This window comes from Aquarana catesbeiana, linkage group LG07, assembly GCF_042186555.1.
Source record: "Aquarana catesbeiana isolate 2022-GZ linkage group LG07, ASM4218655v1, whole genome shotgun sequence".
Lineage (NCBI taxonomy): Eukaryota > Metazoa > Chordata > Amphibia > Anura > Ranidae > Aquarana > Aquarana catesbeiana.
In genome coordinates this window covers 274,069,194-274,088,309 of record NC_133330.1, presented here as the reverse complement: position 1 = coordinate 274,088,309, position 19,116 = coordinate 274,069,194, and the positions used below count along the sequence as shown (strand labels likewise).

Here is a 19,116-nt window from a genome sequence, read left to right as displayed (position 1 = left end):
AAATGAGAGCTGCAAAATACTCACCATGCCTCTCAGCAAATAGCTTGGGGTGTCTACTTTCCAAAATGGGGTCATTTTGGGGCGGTTTTGTGCTATCTTGGCATTTTATGGCCTTCAAAACTGTGATGGGTAGTAAGGAGTGAAATCAAAAATTAACGCTCTTAGAAATCCTGAAGGCGGTGATTGGATTTCGGGGCCCCGTATGAAGCTAGGCTCCCAAAAAGTGCCACTCATGTGGTATCCCCGTACTCAGGAGAAGCAGCAGAATGTATTTTGGGGTGTAATTCCACATATGCCCATGGCATGTTTGAGCAATATATCATTTAGTGACAACTTTGTGCAAAAAAAAAAAAAAAAAAAAAAAAAATTGTCACTTTCCCGCAACTTGTGTCAAAATATAAAATATTCCATGTACTCATCATGCCTCTCAGCAAATAGCTTGGGGTGTCTTCTTTCCAAAATGGGGTCATTTGGGGGGGTTTTGTGCCATCTGGGCATTTTATGGCCTTCAAAAATGTGATAGGTAGTGAGGAGTGAAATCACAACTTTACGCCCTTAGAAATCCTGAAGGCGGTGCTGGGTTTTCGGGGCCCCGTACGCGGCTAGGCTCCCAAAAAGTCCCACACATGTGGTATCCCCATACTCAGGAGAATCAGCAGAATGTATTTTGGGGTGCAATTCCACATAAGCCCATAGCCTGTGTGAGCAATATATCATTTAGTGACAACTTTGTGCAAAAAAAAAAAAAAATTGTCACTTTTCCGCAACTTGTGTCAAAAATTAAATATTCCATGGACTCAACATGCCTCTCAGCAAATAGCTTGGGGTGTCTACTTTCCAAAATGGGGTCATTTGGGGGGGGTTTGTGCCATCTTGGTATTTTATGGCCTTCAAAACTGTGATAGGTAGTGAGGAGTAAAATCAAAAATTTATGCCCTTAGAAATCCTGAAGGCGGTGCTTGGTTTTTGGGGCCCCGTACGCGGCTAGGCTCCCAAAAAGTCCCACACATGTGGTATCCCCGTACTCAGGAGAAGCAGCAGAATGTATTTTGGGGTGTAATTCCACATATGCCCATGGCATGTTTGAGCAGTATATCATTTAGTGACAACTTTGTGCAAAAAAAAAAAAAAAATTGTCACTTTCCTGCAACTTGTGTCCAAATATAAAATATTCCATGGACTCAACATGCCTCTCAGCAAATAGCTTGGGGTGTCTACTTTCCAAAATGGGGTCATTTGGGGGGGGTTTGTGCCATCTTGGCATTTTATGGCCTTCAAAACTGTGATAGGTAGTGGGGAGTAAAATCAAAAATGTATGCCCTTTGAAATCCTGAAGGCGGTGCTTGGTTTTCGGGGCCCCGTACGCGGCTAGGCTCCCAAAAAGTCCCACACATGTGATATCCCCGTACTCAGGAGAAGCAGCAGAATGTATTTTGGGGTGTAATTCCACATATGCCCATGGCATGTTTGAGCAATATATCATTTAGTGACAACTTTGTGAAAAAAAAAAAAAAATTGTCACTTTCCCGCAACTTGTGTCCAAATATAAAATATTCCATGGACTTAACATGCCTCTCAGCAAATAGCTTGGGGTGTCTACTTTCCAAAATGGGGTCATTTGGGGGGGGTTTGTGCCATCCTGGCATTTTATGGCCTTCAAAACTGTGATAGGTAGTGAGGAGTAAAATCAAAAATGTATGCCCTTTGAAATCCTGAAGGCGGTGCTTGGTTTTCGGGGCCCCGTACGCGGCTGGGCTCCCAAAAAGTCCCACACATTTGGTATCCCCGTACTCAGGAGAAGCAGCTGAATGTATTTTGGGGTGCAATTCCACATATGCCCATGGCCTGTGTGAGCAATATATCATTTAGTGACAACTTTTTGTAATTTTTTTTTTTTTTTTTTTTTTTTGTCATTATTCAATCACTTGGGACAAAAAAAAAAAATATTCAATGGGTTCAACATGCCTCTCAGCAATTTCCTTGGGGTGTCTACTTTCCAAAATGGGGTCATTTGGGGGGGTTTTGTACTGCCCTGCCATTTTAGCACCTCATGAAATGACATAGACAGTCATAAACTAAAAGCTGTGTAAATTCCAGAAAATGTACCCTAGTTTGTAGGCGCTATAACTTTTGCGCAAACCAATAAATATACGCTTATTGACATTTTTTTTACCAAAGACATGTGGCCGAATACATTTTGGCCTAAATGTATGACTAAAATTGATTTTAATGGATTTTTTTTATAACAAAAAGTAGAAAATATCATTTTTTTTCAAAATTTTCGGTCTTTTTCCGTTTATAGCGCAAAAAATAAAAGCGGCAGAGGTGATCAAATACCATCAAAATAAAGCTCTATTTGTGGGAAGAAAAGGACGCAAATTTCGTTTGGGTACAGCATTGCATGACCGCGCAATTAGCAGTTAAAGCGACGCAGTGCCAAATTGTAAAAAGTGCTCTGGTCAGGAAGGGGGTAAATCCTTCCGGGGCTGAAGTGGTTAAAGTACCATTCTCATAACATAGAAAATTACCTGATGGTTTTGAGAATGTGTTTTCATTAGGATTGGGAAGCCTAAAAGACACTTGTTCTGAAATAGAAAATTGAATGTTAGAATAATGATTTCATCAGCCATCTCTAGTCAAAGTTTTATATGTATTGTATAAATTCACAGGCATTATGTTTATTCAATAAAACTTTAATAGGTACCACCCATTGTATGTTTTTTTATGATATTTTATACACTTTTAAATTAATATAAATTGTGATTTTGTGATCCAAAATGCTTAAATGTGTATACAGTACATGCATAAAAACATGATGATTAATGTGGCAGCTATTTAAAAAAATATTCTTGGATTAAAGATCAAATATAGATACAGAATAAAACCTCTGAAATATATGAAATTACAGAGAAAGGAAATATAGAGGTAAAAAAATTGGAGAGAGGGGGAATGAAATATATAGTCCTTAGTGAATCCAGATAAAGCGCCTAGTAGTAGAAAAAATGCATCTACTAGCTTTTGATGCCTGGATCCACTTTGATTGAGGTGCTATGTTAATTGGGTTGACAGTGCACAAAGCATCTGTTGAACAGAAATAGTTCCTATTTGTTACCAGCTTGTTATCTGTTTCAGGCTACTTTTAAGGCCGGGTTCACATACAGGTATGTGCGAATTCGATGCGTTTTTAACTGCATCCAATTCGCATGACATATGAATGTGACCAGCTCTCAATAGAGCTGCTTCATACATGTCTGGGAGGACCGTGTTGCAGTTTCCTGTGCATTTTTGGGTCCAGTTCAGGTGCAAATTCAGGCAGAAATTTGGGCCTGATTCGCACCTGAACCGTTGAACAGAAATGCACCGGACCCTGGGCTGCAAACCTTGGCCGCTCATATGTGAACTTGGCCTCAATGGAGCGGCGTCTGCTCCAATCAGCAGGGGATCTGTGAGCAGAATTGGAGCCGGATAGGATGGATGTCAGTTTTGTGACATACATGCCTGTTCAGTTTGTGCCCGATGGACACGAGTGGACCCATGACAGCTTTAGGCCTCATGTACACCGCTGCTGGTAAACGGACGTTTAGGAGCAGTTGGGCATTTTTTTCAACTGCTCATGAACCCTCCTCTATGTTATCTTATCAGTACATATACACAGGTTCGTTTAGTCATTTCTAGGCAGTTGTGTTTAGAGGCTTTTTTTGGGACCCAAAAAAATGCGTTCAGAAGCTGTGTATAGAGGCATTTCAAACCCCAAACGCGGCTAAACGCGGTAACTCGCGTTTAACAGCGTTTCGTTTACAGGCGTTTTTTATTTTTGGCTATTTTGAAAAAAGAAAATGCTTCTAGACGCAAACACGGCTAAACGTGACTAAACGCGGAATGTAAACGCGGCTAAACAGCCGTTTTTAGACGCCGGTTTCTAGCTTTTTAAGTTAAACCGTTCAGGAGAGGTTGAACAACGTCCCATGTACGTGAAGCCTTATGGGCGAGCACTTTATGGCCAAGCTAAATGCATCATCATCACAGTAATGTTTAAACTGTATCCACTGTCAGAAGGAGCCCAAAGAGCAGAAAAACCACGTAGTACGTTACTATGTTTGTGTTTGTTGGCCGACAATTCCTTGCCGTTTGTATGCAAGACAAAATCCAGGCACACACCTTCGGACAAAAGTCCGAGGTTTTGTCTGCGGAAAATCCGATCATGTGTACGAGGCTTTACACTGCCATGTAGTCCCTTGGGAGAAAAGCAGCCTAACTCCCTACTGCATAAAATTCATATGCTCACACCAATGTTAATGCAACTTTCCCCTGCCAAGGAAGCCTTCCACCATTTTACAGAGATGACTGGTTGATGTGGATGTGTTGGATCTCGTTGATCATACTGCCATTAACCTGCAAATGTTTTTGGGGCAGACATATGTGCACAATGCTTTTATTAAGAATTCAAGGAATGGATATTTTATAAATAATTACATTGGTCCAGCTTACATATACCATACCTGGCTGAAGCTACTGGAAGCTGGAAATCACTGAAGAAAATACCACAACTCCAATGATCTCCACTAGGGATGAGCCGAACACCCCCCGGTTCGGTTCGCACCAGAACCTGTGAACGGACCGAAAATTTGCACGAACGTTAGAACCCCATTGACGTCTATGGGACTCGAACGTTCACAATCAAAAGTGCTAATTTTAAAGGCTAATTTGCATGGTATTGTCCTAAAAAGGGTTTGGGGACCCGGGTCCTGCCCCAGGGGACATGTATCAATGCAAAAAAAACTTTTAACCACTTGCCGATCGCCTCACGGCGATGTACGTCGGCAGAATGGCACGGGCAGGCAGAATCACGTACCTGTACGTGATCTGCCTCCTGCGGGCGGGGGGTCCGATCAGACCCCCCCGGTGCCCGAGGTGGTCGGCATTTGTCCCCCAGCGATCAGAGGTGAGGGGGAGGCCATCCATTCGTGGCCCCCCCCTCCCGATCGCTCCCAGCCAATGGGATCATTTTTCTGCCTCTGTAAAGTACACAGAGGCAGAGGAAATGATGTCATCTCTCCTCGGCTCGGTATTTTCCATTCCGGCGCCGAGGAGAGAAGACTGTAATGTGAGTGCACCAACACACACACACAGTAGAACATGCCAGGCACACAATACACCACCGATCCCCCCCCAATCACCCCCCCCCCGTCACACTGACACAAGCAGTTTTTTTTGTTTTTTTCTGATTACTGCATTGGTGTCAGTTTGTGACAGTTAGTGTGGTAGGGCAGTTAGTGTTAGCCCCCTTTAGGTCTAGGATACCCCCCTAACCCCCCCTAATAAAGTTTTAACCCCTTGATCACCCCCCGTCGCCAGTGTTGCTAAGCGATAATTTTTCTGATCGCTGTATTAGTGTCACTGGTTACGCTAGTTAGGGAGGTAAATATTTAGGTTCGCCGTCAGCATTTTATAGCGTCAGGGACCCCCATATACTACCTAATAAATGTTTTAACCCCTTGATTGCCCCCTAGTTAACCCTTTCACCACTGATCACCGTATAACCGTTACGGGTGACGCTGGTTAGTTCGTTTATTTTTTATAGTGTCAGGGCACCCGCCGTTTATTACCGAATAAAGGTTTAGCCCCCTGATCGCCCGGCGGTGATATGCGTCGCCCCAGACAGCGTCAGGTTAGCGCCAGTAGAGATAACACCCACGCACGCACTGTAAACCTCCCTTAGTGGTATAGTATCTGAACGGATCAATATCTGATCCGATCAGATCTATACTAGCGTCCCCAGCAGTTTAGGATTCCCAAAAACGCAGTGTTAACGAGATCAGCCCAGATACCTGCTAGCACCTACGTTTTGCCCCTCCGCCCGGCCCAGCCCAGCCCACCCAAGTGCAGTATCGATTGATCACTGTCACTTACAAAACACTAAACGCATAACTGAAGCGTTCGCAGAGTCAGGCCTGATCCCTGCGATCGCTAACTTTTTTTTGGTAGCATTTTGGTGAACTGGCAAGCACCAGCCCCAGGCAGTGTCAGGTTAGCGCCAGTACCGCTAACACCCACGCACGCACCGTACACCTCCCTTAGTGGTATAGTATCTGAACGGATCAATATCTGATCCGATCGGATCTATACTAGCGTCCCCAGCAGTTTAGGGTTCCCAAAAACGCAGTGTTAGAGGGATCAGCCCAGATACCTGCTAGCACCTGCGTTTTGCCCCTCCGCCCGGCCCAGCCCACCCAAGTGCAGTATCGATCGATCACTGTCACTTACAAAACACTAAACGCATAACTGCAGCGTTCGCAGAGTCAGGCCTGATCCCTGCGATCGCTAACAGTTTTTTTGGTAGCATTTTGGTGAATTGGCAAGCACCAGCCCCGGGCAGCGTCAGGTTAGCGCCAGTACTGCTAACACCCACGCACGCACCGTACACCTCCCTTAGTGGTATAGTATCTGAACGGATCAATATGTGATCCGATCGGATCTATACTAGCGTCCCCAGCAGTTTAGGGCTCCCAAAAACGCAGTGTTAGCGGGATCAGCCCAGATACCTGCTAGCACCTGCATTTTGCCCCTCCGCCCGGCCCAGCCCACCCAAGTGCAGTATCGATTGATCACTGTCACTTACAAAACACTAAACTCATAACTGCAGCGTTCGCAGAGTCAGGCCTGATCCCTGCGATCGCTAACAGTATTTCTGGTAGCGTTTTGGTGAACTGGCAAGCACCAGTGGCCTAGTACACCCTGGTCGTAGTCAAACCAGCACTGCAGTAACACTTGGTGATGTGGCGAGTCCCATAAATGCAGTTCAAGCTGGTGAGGTGGCAAGCACAAGTAGTGTCCCGCTGCCACCAAGAAGACAAACACAGGCCCGTCGTGCCCATAGTGCCCTTCCTGCTGCATTCGCCAATCCTAATTGGGAACCCACCGCTTCTGCAGCGTCCGTACTTCCCCCATTCACATCCCCAACCAAATGCAGTCGGCTGCATGAGAGGCATTTTCTTTATGTCCTCCCGAGTACCCCTACCCAACGAACCCCCCCAAAAAAGATGTTGTGTCTGCAGCAAGCGCAGATATAGGCGTGACACCTGCTATTATTGTCCCTCCTGTCCTGACAATCCTGGTCTTTGCATTGGTGAATGTTTTGAACGCTACCATTCACTAGTTGAGTATTAGCGTAGGATACAGCATTGCACAGACTAGGCACACTTTCACAGGGTCTCCCAAGATGCCATCGCATTTTGAAAGACCCGAACCTAGAACCGGTTACAGTTATAAAAGTTAGTTACAAAAAAAGTGTAAAAAAAATAAAATAAATATCTAAAATAAAAAAAAATAGTTGTCGTTTTATTGTTCTCTCTCTCTCTATTCTCTCTCTATTGTTCTGCTCTTTTTTACTGTATTCTATTCTGCAATGTTTTATTGTTAAATAAAAAATAAATAAAGTGCGCTAATTATATGAAAATACACACATAGATGTGAATACATGTGGGTGGTAGTAAAAACCCCAATCTACTGAGAGCAAGTAAATGACTCCATGAGTGGTAGAAATATATAAGTGCAAAACATAAAAACTCAAAGAAGAAACAAAAAATGTGTACATGTGAAGTACAATGATATTAATAGCGTGAAAATCTGAAAATCAAACAAACTCAGTCCATGGGTTCAAACATAAAAAGTTCATCAGTGAAAAAAAGCTTCCATCCACTATACAGCTCAGCAGCAACTAATCCCCCTATGAGTGGATTGACAAAGGAGAGAGATGTGCAGGATGGTGCAAATCCACTGACGGTGACTCCAATAAGTGAGAAAGTGATAAAGGTGGACTCTTACCCTCCGTGTTGGACCCCCTCCTTGGCAGGGTCTATCAGGCATGCAGATTTTTGCCCTCTGCAGGGACCGTGTAATGAGAAGATCTCCCCAGCAGCTGTCAGGAATGTTGTCTCCGATCCGGGCTGGTCCAAGTGAAACGCCTGGAGAGGGGGGAAGGAAAGCTCTCTTGCTCCCAGTGTGGCAAAGGAAAAAGCAAAAGAGCGGAGCTCCAATAGTGTAAAAAGTTTTGGAATTTATTCAATAAAAGTACAGACCGCAACGGAGAGTGCAGGCTCCGTGAGGTAAAAATACAATTAAAAACAAGCCGGCATATAAGAATCGTAATAACCCGTGCATAACATGGGGCAATCGTGACGGCTTACAACGTAGCCATGCCCTACATGTTTCGTCATTAGTAGACGTCTTCAAAGGGGCACGGGCTACGTGTTAAGCCATCCCCTATATAGTATAACAGTGCACACCAAGCCTCGTTTTCACCTCCGCTCTCAGGGAAGGGAAAACCCAAGCCTCTACCTGGTGCTCCTCAGTGAATGGATGTTGCCAAGGTGACACATAGGACTGAAACTAAACAAAACTTCAGCCACTCCCAGCAGAGCCAATCTCTCGCGCCATCTGGAGGAAGAAGCCCAGTATTACTAGACAATTAATATGTCTTACAGATGCTAATTTGGAACGTAAAACTGACAGAGCAAAAAGGAGAAAATCACTGAATCTCACCAAGAGGCACGATGTGGTGGTTAATAATAATAAAAGTGTAGAAAAAAAAAAAAAAAAATTGTAAATATATATGGAAATGTACGCAAAAGAAACAACGTTCATCTCCGTAAATAAAACCACATTCAAAAAACACATGTATGAAAAAAAAATATATATATATGTATTAGAGTCACACCGTAATAAATGGAGGCCCATCCATGAATGTGAAGAGCACTCGGTATCACAATGATGCGACTAAATCATTATAATGTATAATATTTAAACATATCACTATGCTCCCATCCTCTCAAAATTCCTGGAAGCCCTAATCGCTAGATCCTCCCAATGTCCCAGGAATTTTGAGAGGATGGGAGCATAGTGATATGTTTAAATATTATACATTATAATGATTTAGTCGCATCATTGTGATACCGAGTGCTCTTCACGTTCATGGATGGGCCTCCATTTATTACGGTGTGACTCTAATACATATATATATATTTTTTTTTCATACATGTGTTTTTTGAATGTGGTTTTATTTACGGAGATGAACGTTGTTTCTTTTCCGTACATTTCCATATATATTTACAATTTTTTTTTTCTACACTTTTATTATTATTAACCACCACATCGTGCCTCTTGGTGAGATTCAGTGATTTTCTCCTTTTTGCTCTGTCAGTTTTACGTTCCAAATTAGCATCTGTAAGACATATTAATTGTCTAGTAATACTGGGCTTCTTCCTCCAGATGGCGCGAGAGATTGGCTCTGCTGGGAGTGGCTGAAGTTTTGTTTAGTTTCAGTCCTATGTGTCACCTTGGCAACATCCATTCACTGAGGAGCACCAGGTAGAGGCTTGGGTTTTCCCTTCCCTGAGAGCGGAGGTGAAAACGAGGCTTGGTGTGCACTGTTATACTATATAGGGGATGGCTTAACACGTAGCCCGTGCCCCTTTGAAGACGTCTACTAATGACGAAACATGTAGGGCGTGGCTACATTGTAAGCCGTCACGATTGCCCCATGTTATGCACGGGTTATTACGATTCTTATATGCCGGCTTGTTTTTAATTGTATTTTTACCTCACGGAGCCTGCACTCTCCGTTGCGGTCTGTACTTTTATTGAATAAATTCCAAAACTTTTTACACTATTGGAGCTCCGCTCTTTTGCTTTTTCCTTTGCCACACTGGGAGCAAGAGAGCTTTCCTTCCCCCCTCTCCAGGCATTTCACTTGGACCAGCCCGGATCGGAGACAACATTCCTGACAGCTGCTGGGGAGATCTTATCATTACACGGTCCCTGCAGAGGGCAAAAATCTGCATGCCTGATAGACCCTGCCAAGGAGGGGGTCCAACACGGAGGGTAAGAGTCCACCTTTATCACTTTCTCACTTATTGGAGTCACCGTCAGTGGATTTGCACCATCCTGCACATCTCTCTCCTTTGTCAATCCACTCATAGGGGGATTAGTTGCTGCTGAGCTGTATAGTGGATGGAAGCTTTTTTTCACTGATGAAATTTTTATGTTTGAACCCATGGACTGAGTTTGTTTGATTTTCAGATTTTCACGCTATTAATATCATTGTACTTCACATGTACACATTTTTTGTTTCTTCTTTGAGTTTTTATGTTTTGCACTTATATATTTCTACCACTCATGGAGTCATTTACTTGCTCTCAGTAGATTGGGGTTTTTACTACCACCCACATGTATTCACATCTATGTGTGTATTTTCATATAATTAGCGCACTTTATTTATTTTTTATTTTTCATGGTATACACAGATATTGGTGTATTTTGTGTGCAGCTTTTACCTTTGACCTTTTTTGCTCTGCAGCGCAGTTTTTCTTTTTATTTTTGAACAATGTTTTATTGTTATTATGTTTTATCATATTTGCTTTTCAGGTATGCAATTTTTATACTTTACCGTTAAATGTGTTTTATTGTTAACCATTTTTTTGTCTTCAGGTACTCCATTCACGACTTTGAGTGGTTTGAGAATGATGCCTGCAGGTTTAGGTATCTTGGTATCATTCTTTTCAGCCAGCGGTCGGCTTTCATGTAAAAGCAATCCTAGCGACTAATTAGCCTCTAGACTGCTTTTACAAGCAGTGGGAGGGAATGCCCCCCCCCCACACCGTCTTCCGTGTTTTTCTCTGGCTCTCCTTTCTCAACAGGGAACCTGAGAATGCAGCCGGTGATCCAGCCAGCTGACCATAGAGCTGATCAGAGACCAGAGTGGCTCCAAACATCTCTATGGCCTAAGAAACCGGAAGCTACGAGCATTTCATGACTTAGATTTCGCCGGATGTAAACAGCGCCATTGGGAAATTGGGAAAGCATTTTATCACACGATTTTGGTGTGGTCAGATGCTTTGAGGGCAGAGGAGAGATCTAGGGTCTAATAGACGCCAATTTTTTCAAAAAAGAGTACCTGTCACTACCTATTGCTATCATAGGGGATATTTAAATTCCCTGAGATAACAATAAAAATGATTTAAAAAAATGAAAGGAACAGTTTAAAAATCAGATAAAAAAGCAAAAAAAATTAAATAAATAAATAAATAAAAAAAGCACCCCTGCCCCCCCCCTGCTCTCGCGCTAAGGCAAACGCAAGCATCGGTCTGACGTCAAATGTAAACAGCAATTGCACCATGCATGTGAGGTATCACCGCGAAGGTCAGATGGAGGGCCGTAATTTTAGCAGTAAACCTCCTCTGTAAATCTAAAGTGGTAACCAGTAAAGGCTTTTAAAAATGTATTTATTGGTTGCCACTGCACGTTTGTGCGCAATTTTAAAGCATGTCATGTTTGGTATCCATGTACTCGGCCTAAGATCATCTTTTTTATTTCATCAAACATTTGGACAATATAGTGTGTTTTAGTGCATTAAAATTTTAAAAAGTGTGTTTTTTCCCCAAAAAATGTGTTTGAAAAATCGCTGTGCAAATACTGTGTGAAAAAAAAAAGAAACACCCACCATTTTAATCTGTAGGGCATTTGCTTTAAAAAAAAATATATAATGTTTGGGGGTTCAAAGTAATTTTCTTGCAAAAAAAAATAATTTTTTCATGTAAACAAAAAGTGTCAGAAAGGGCTTTGTGTTCAAGTGGTTAGAAGAGCGGGTGATGTGTGACATAAGCTTCTAAATGTTGTGCATAAAATGCCAGGACAGTTCAAAACCCCCCCAAATGACCCCATTTTGGAAAGTAGACACCCCAAGCTATTTGCTGAGAGGCATGTCGAGTCCATGGAATATTTGATATTGTGATACAAGTTGCGGGAAAAAGACAATTTTTTTTTTTTTTGCACAAAGTTGTCACTAAATGATATATTGCTCAAACATGCCATGGGAATATGTGAAATTACACCCCAAAATACCTTCTGTTGCTTCTCCTGAGTACGGGTATACCACATGTGTGAGACTTTTTTGGGAGCCTAGCCGCGTATGGGACCCCGAAAACCAAGCACCGCCTTCAGGCTTACTAAGGGCGTAAATTTTTGATTTCACTCTTCACTGCCTATCACAGTTTCGGAGGCCATGGAATGCCCAAGTGGCACAAAACCCCCCCCAAATGACCCTATTTTGGAAAGTAGACACCCCAAGCTATTTGCTGAGAGGTATAGTGAGTATTTTGCAGACCTTACTTTTTGTCACAAAGTTTTGAAAATTGAAAAAATAAAAAAAATGTTTTTTCTTGTCTTTCTTCATTTTCAAAAACAAATGAGAGCTGCAAAATACTCACCATGCCTCTCAGCAAATAGCTTGGGGTGTCTACTTTCCAAAATGGGGTCATTTGGGGTGGGTTTGTGCCACCTGGGCATTTCATGGCCTCCGAAACTGTGATAGGCAGTGAAGAGTGAAATCAAAAATTTACACCCTTAGAAATCCTGAAGGCGGTGATTGGTTTTCGGGGCCCCGTGCGCGGCTAGGCTCCCAAAAAGTCCCACACATGTGGTATCCCCATACTCAGGAGAAGCAGCTAAATGTATTTTGGGGTGCAATTCCACATATGCCCATGGCCTGTGTTAGCAATATATCATTTAGTGACAACTTTGTGCAAAAAAAAAAAAAAAATTGTCACTTTCCCGCAACTTGTGTCAAAATATAAGATATTCCATGGACTCAACATGCCTCTCAGAAAAATAGCTTGGGGTGTCTACTTTCCAAAATGGGGTCATTTAGGGGGGGGGGGGTTGTGCCATCTTGGCATTTTATGGCCTTCAAAACTGTGATAGGTAGTGAGGAGTGAAATCAAAAATTTACGCCCTTAGAAATCCTGAAGGCGGTGATTGGTTTTCAGGGCCCCGTACGCGGCTAGGCTCCCAAAAAGTCCCACACATGTGGTATCCCCGTACTCACTAGAAGCAACTAAATGTATTTTGGGGTGCAATTCCACATATGCCCATGGCCTGTGTGAGCAATATATCATTTAGTGACAACTTTTTGTAATTTTTTTTTTTTTTGTCATTATTCAATCACTTGGGACAAAAGAAATTAATATTCAATGGGCTCAACATGCCTCTAAGCAATTTCCTTGGGGTGTCTACTTTCCAAAATGGAGTCATTTAGGGGGGTTTGTACTGCCCTGCCATTTTAGCACCTCAAGAAATGACATAGGCAGTCATAAACTAAAAGCTGTGTAAATTCCAGAAGATGTACCCTAGCTTGTAGACGCTATAACTTTTGCGCAAACCAATAAATATATGCTTATTGACATTTTTTGTTTACCAAAGACATGTGGCCGAATACATTTTGGCTTAAATGTATGACTAAAATTGAGTTTATTGGATTTTTTTTAATAACAAAAAGTAGAAAATATAATTTTTTTTCAAAATTTTCGGTCTTTATCCATTTATAGCGCAAAAAATAAAAACCGCAGAGGTGATCAAATACCATCAAAAGAAAGCTCTATTTGTGGGAAGAAAAGGACACAAATTTCGTTTGGGTACAGCATTGCATGACCGTGCAACTAGCAGTTAAAGCGACGCAGTGCCAAATTGTAAAAAGTGCTCTGGTCAGGAAGGGGGTAAATCCTTCCGGGGCTGAAGTGGTTAAAAATGGCCGTTTTTTCGGGAGCAGTGATTTTAATGATGCTTAAAGTAAAAAAAAAAAAAAAAAAGGGAAATATTCCGTTAAATATCGTACCTGGGGGGTGTCTATAGTATGCCCGTAAAGTGGCGCGTGGTTCCCGTGCTTAGAACAGTCCCTGCACAAAATGTAATTTTTAAAGGAAAAAAAGTCATTTAAAACTGCTTGCGGCTTTAATGTAATGTCGGGTCCTGGCAATATGGATGAAAATCAGTGAGACAAACGGCATGGGTACCCCCAGTCCATTACCAGGCCCTTTGGGTCTTGTATGGATATTAAGGGGAACCCCGCACCCAAATTAAAAAAGGAAACAGCAGTATACAGGCTCTGTACTCTGAACAGCAGTATACAGGAGGTCAAACAAGACAGGGACTGTAGGTTTGTTAAGTAGAATCTGTTTGTAATTTTTAACGTGTTTAGCTCCAGCCAAAAAATCTATTTTTCACCTCACTTTTTGTCCCAATGACAAATGTTTTTTGAAAATTTGGGGTTTTTTGTGAAACAAGGATTGGTGATAAAGCATCAGTGGGAAGGAGAAATGTTTTTCCCATATTAACTCTTACAGGAGAGAATTTCCATTCCTAGGGGTAGATTTCATCTCACTTCCTGTTGTCTCCTTCCGTTTGCAAGTAGGAGTCATTTGTAAGTTGGATGTTTGAAAGTAGGGGCCTGCCCTATATACTCAGCAGAAATTTGGGCCTTAGGTGTTGTTGTGGCCACAACACTGTAAGCCCTCACAGGGCCCTGCTGTGAAATATTAGATCAAGAATTGTAATTACATGCCCTTGTTGAACAGGGGCAGAAAAATTGGGCCTTTGGTGGTGGTGGTGGTGCTACAACACTGCAACCCCTCATAGATACTCTAGTTGGAAAGCAGGAACGATCCCTGCTGCAAAGTATTGCATCAAAAATTGTAATTACATGCCCCTGTTAGACAGGGGCTGAAAAATTGGGACTTAGGCACTGATACTCACAGATACTCTAGTTGGAACGCAGCAACGAGCCCTGCTGCAAAGTATTGCATCAAAAATTGTAATTACACGCCCCTGTTAAACAGGGGCTGAAACATTGGGCCTTAGGCACTGGTGCTGGTGCCACAACACTGGAACCCCTCACAACTAGCCCTGCTGCAAAGAATTGCATCAAAAATTGTAATTACACGCCCCTGTTAAACAAGGGCTGAAAAATTGGGCCTTAGGCACTGGTGCTGGTGCTACAACACTGCAACCCCTCACAGATACTCTAGTTGGAACGCAGGAACGAGCCCTGCTGCAAAGCATTGCATCAAAAATTGTAATTACATGCCCCTGTTAGACAGGGGCTGAAAAATTGGGCCTTAGGCACTGGTGCCACAACACTGCAACCCCTCACAGATACTCTAGTTGGAACGCAGGAACGAGCCCTGCTGCAAAGTACTGCATCAAAAATTGTAATAGAAAAATTGGGCCTTAGGCACTGGTGGCGGCGCCCAGAACCAATAACGTTCTTACAAGCTATTAGCTTGATCATTGAGGAGGAAGAGGATAATTACTCAGGATAATCACTCAGCATCAGCATAGGCAGTCTTTGAAGGGATCTGAGATTTAAAAAAAAATTATTTGGTTACATCAGCATCAGGTGCTTGGTAGCTGGTGGTGATCCAAGACTGATTCATTTTTATGAAGGTCAGTCGATCGACCGAGTCGGTGGACAGATGCACCCTGTGTTCGGTTACAAAGCCTCCAGCAGCACTGAATGTGCGTTCCGAAAGAACGATGGATGAAGGACAGGCTAGTAGCTCAATTGCATACTGTGCAAGCTCTGGCCAGTGATCCATCCTCAAGACCCAGTAACCCAGAGGATTTTCGGTGGGAAAGGTGTCCAAGTCAGATCTTGCCCCTAGGTATTCCTGCACCATGTAAAACAGACGCTGGCGATGGTTGCTGGAACTGATCATACCTTGGGGCTACGGACTAAAAAATTGTCTGAACGCATCGGTCAGACGGCCACCTTCTCCACCGCTCCTTCTTTGACTGACCGAAGCCTCAGCAACATGTTGTCCAGAAACAGGAGTTTGTAACCTCCCAGTCTCTGGGAATGCATTGCACAGACCTTTCTGCAAGGCCTCCCGAAGATGTTTCATCCTCTGCTCCCTCTGCGACGGCAAGATAAGGTCCGCAACCTTACCCTTGTAACGTGGATCAAGGAGGGTTGCCAGCCAGTATTGTTCCTTCTCCTTGATACCATGAATACGAGGATCCTTACGCAGGTTTTGCAGGATCAGGGAGGCCATGCAGCGTAGGTTTGCTGAGGCATTCGGTCCGGAGTCCTCTGGGTCACTAAGGACGACATGGTCCGCAGCCACCTCCTCCCAGCCACGTACAAGTCCATGTGTTTCTTGGGACTGATCCCTTAAAGACTGCTGCTGATGCTGAGTGCCAGGCTCCACCTCCATACTGACACAATCCTCCTCCTCCTCGTCCTCTTCCTGTGTGATCGGCGGGCATGCAGGAACACTGTCTGGATAAAGGGGGCTTTGAGAGCTAAGGAAGTCCTCCTCTTCCTGCCTCTGTTCTGCCTCAAGTGCCCTGTCCATTATTCCATGCAGCGTGTGCTCCAACAGGTGGACAAGGGGGACAGTGTCACTGATGCATGCACTGTCACTGCTCACCATCCTCGTGGCCTCCTCAAATGGAGACAGGACAGTGCATGCATCCCTGATCATGGCCCACTGGCGTGGGGAGAAAAAACCAAGCTGCCCTGACCCTGTCCTGGTGGCATAGTCGCACAGGTACTCATTGATGGCCCTCTGCTGCGTGTGCAGCCACTGAGAGGACTGAAGGTATAGTGGGGTTGGAGATCTTAGCTGATGAGGAGCAAGGAGAGGTCCTCTTTGTTCTTTGGTGTGGGTCTTTTAGATACGCTTGCCAACGAACTGCATTGGAGGTCAACATATGTCTGGTCTAGCATGTGGTGCCCAAGCGGGAGATGTTTTGGCCACGCGAGATATGCTTGAGACATATGTTGCAAATAGCAGCGGTGCGATCTGATGCACTCGTCTCAAAAAAGGCCCACACCAAAGAACTTTTGGAATAACGCGCAGAGACAGCAGCGCCCTGCACATGCGGAGTTTTGGGGTGTGATGCAGTCAGTGTGCTGCCCTTAGGCTGGCCCCTGGAGGGCATCCTGCCTCGTTGGTGATGTGCCTCCTCCTTCTCCTCCTCCTCCTCTCTCCTATCAGGCACCCACGTTGAGTCAGTGACCTCATCATCCCCTCCCTCCTCATCACTGGAGCAAATCTGGCAGTATGCTGCAGCAGGGGGGGCATGACTGCCAGATTGCTGTCCTTCTTGGGCACCCCCTATGTCCGTGCTCACGTTACTGCCTTCATCTAGCTCAGTATCATCATCAGAGCATTCTAAACGCTGGGCGACCTCCTGGAGCATGTACCCAACACTGTGGTCAAACAGTTCAAGGGACTCCTCAGGAGGACATGGTGGGGGTAGGGAAGGAGTCACTGATGCCATTAAGCCGAGGGAAGAGGCAGCGTTGGCAGCTGCTTTGCCAGACAAAGTACCCTGAGCATGGGTGAGAGAGGATGAGGAGGATGAGGAGGATGAGGACGGCTTGGTCATCCACTCAACCAAGTCTTCCACATGTTGCGGCTCAACACGGCCAGCTGCCGAAAAAAAGGCCAAGCGTGTCCCACGGCCACGTGCTGATGAGGATGCACCGTCTCCACGACCAGCACTGTTGCCTCTAGACAGAGAGCCTGCTTGCCCTCTTTTATTGGCTTGTGACTGTCTGCCTCTCCTTGTTGGCCTTCCAGACATACTAATGGCCTATAGCTGCACTAAGCTGGGATATATATATATATATATATATATATACTGATATTGCAGCTAGCAAAATCAACTGCCTGCCTGTGGTATGAGAACACCACCAACCTTCTACAGGTAGCTTTAGGTGAACACTGTGCAGAGCTCGCAAAAAAATAACTTGTAGCTTATTTAGCTGCCTGCGGTAGTGATAGGATCAGGAAAAGACCACCAACCTTCGACAGGTAGCTTTAGGTGAACACTGTGCAGAGCTCGCAAAAAACTAACTTGTAGCTTATTTAGCTGCCTGCAGTAGTGATAGGATCAGGAAAACACCACCAACCTTCTACAGGTAGCTTTAGCTGAACACTGTGAGGAGGATGCACTACACTAACTTGTAGCTTTAGCTGAACACTGTGCAGAGGTCACACTATACTAACTTGTAGTTTTAGCTGAACACTGTTCAGAGGACGCACTACACTAACTTGTAGCTTTAGCTGAACACTGTGCAGAGGTCGCACTACACTAACTTGTAGTTTTAGCTGAACACTGTTCAGAGGACGCACTACACTAACTTGTAGCTTTAGCTGAACACTGTGAGAAGGACGCACTACCCTAACTTGTAGCTTTAGCTGAACACTGTGCAGAGGTCACACTAAACTAACTTGTAGCTTTAGCTGAACACTGTGAGGAGGATGCACTACCCTAACTTGTAGCTTTAGCTGAACACTGTGCAGAGGTCACACTAAACTAACTTGTAGCTTTAGCTGAACACTGTGAGGAGGACGCACTACACTAACTTGTAGTTTTAGCTGAACACTGTGCAGAGGTCACACTAAACTAACTTGTAGCTTTAACTGAACACTGTGAGGAGGACGCACTACACGAACTGTAAATAGTCTAGCTGACTGTGGTACTAATAGGATGAAAAGAACACCAGCAATTTTCTTCAGGTAGCTGTAAATACTGTAACAAGACAAGCCTGCCTGTCAGTAGGAATATAACAGGAACGGATCTAGCTAAACTGAATACAGTGTGTATATATATATATATATATATATATATATATATATATATATATATATATATACAACACCTGGGATGCATATATATACACAATACACTGTAAGTGCAGCTAACACACTGACTGTCCTGCCTAATCTAGCTAACTCAAATGAAATGACACTGTCTCTCACTCTCTCTAAGCATGGCGGAACACACTACACAGGGCCGCCGTGCAGGCGGCCTTTTATAGTGTGGGGCGTGTTCTAAACTCCCTGAGCCATAATTGGCCAAAGCCACCCTGGCTTTGGCCAATTACAGCTCTCTCTACTGACGGCGCTGTCATTGGCCAAGCATGCGGGTCATAGTGCATGCTTGGCCAATCATCAGGCCAGCAATGCACTGCGATGCCACAGTGAATTATGGGCCATGACGCGCCACACGAATTTGGCGCAAGCGGCCCATATCGTTCGCAATTCGGCGAACGGGCGAACAGACGATGTTCGAGTCGAACATAGGTTCGACTCGAACACGAAGCTCATTCCTAATCTCCACTTGCTTTTGGGTCCCGTGCTGAGGAGCTGCCCTGCTGCATTCTAAACAGAGGAGATCAGCTGCTCATTCTTTGAATGAATGCAAAGCATTCTCTGATTGCACACGGTGGACAGCATGATGTTACCATCTGTTCTCTATTTTAGTGATTTATGT

The 19,116-nt window shown here is 44.0% G+C and overlaps 1 protein-coding gene across 1 annotated transcript in view; it reads right to left on the bottom strand.

Annotated features, from left to right (window-relative positions):
- LOC141102975 (vitrin-like) overlaps window positions 1–19,116 on the bottom strand; it is a 57,340-nt gene that overhangs the window by 23,963 nt on the left and 14,261 nt on the right. Inside the window, exon 4 of the mRNA XM_073592044.1 lies at window positions 2,529–2,585. Within this exon, the coding sequence (XP_073448145.1) occupies window positions 2,529–2,585 (57 nt within the window). The remainder of the gene's footprint in view (window positions 1–2,528; window positions 2,586–19,116) is intronic.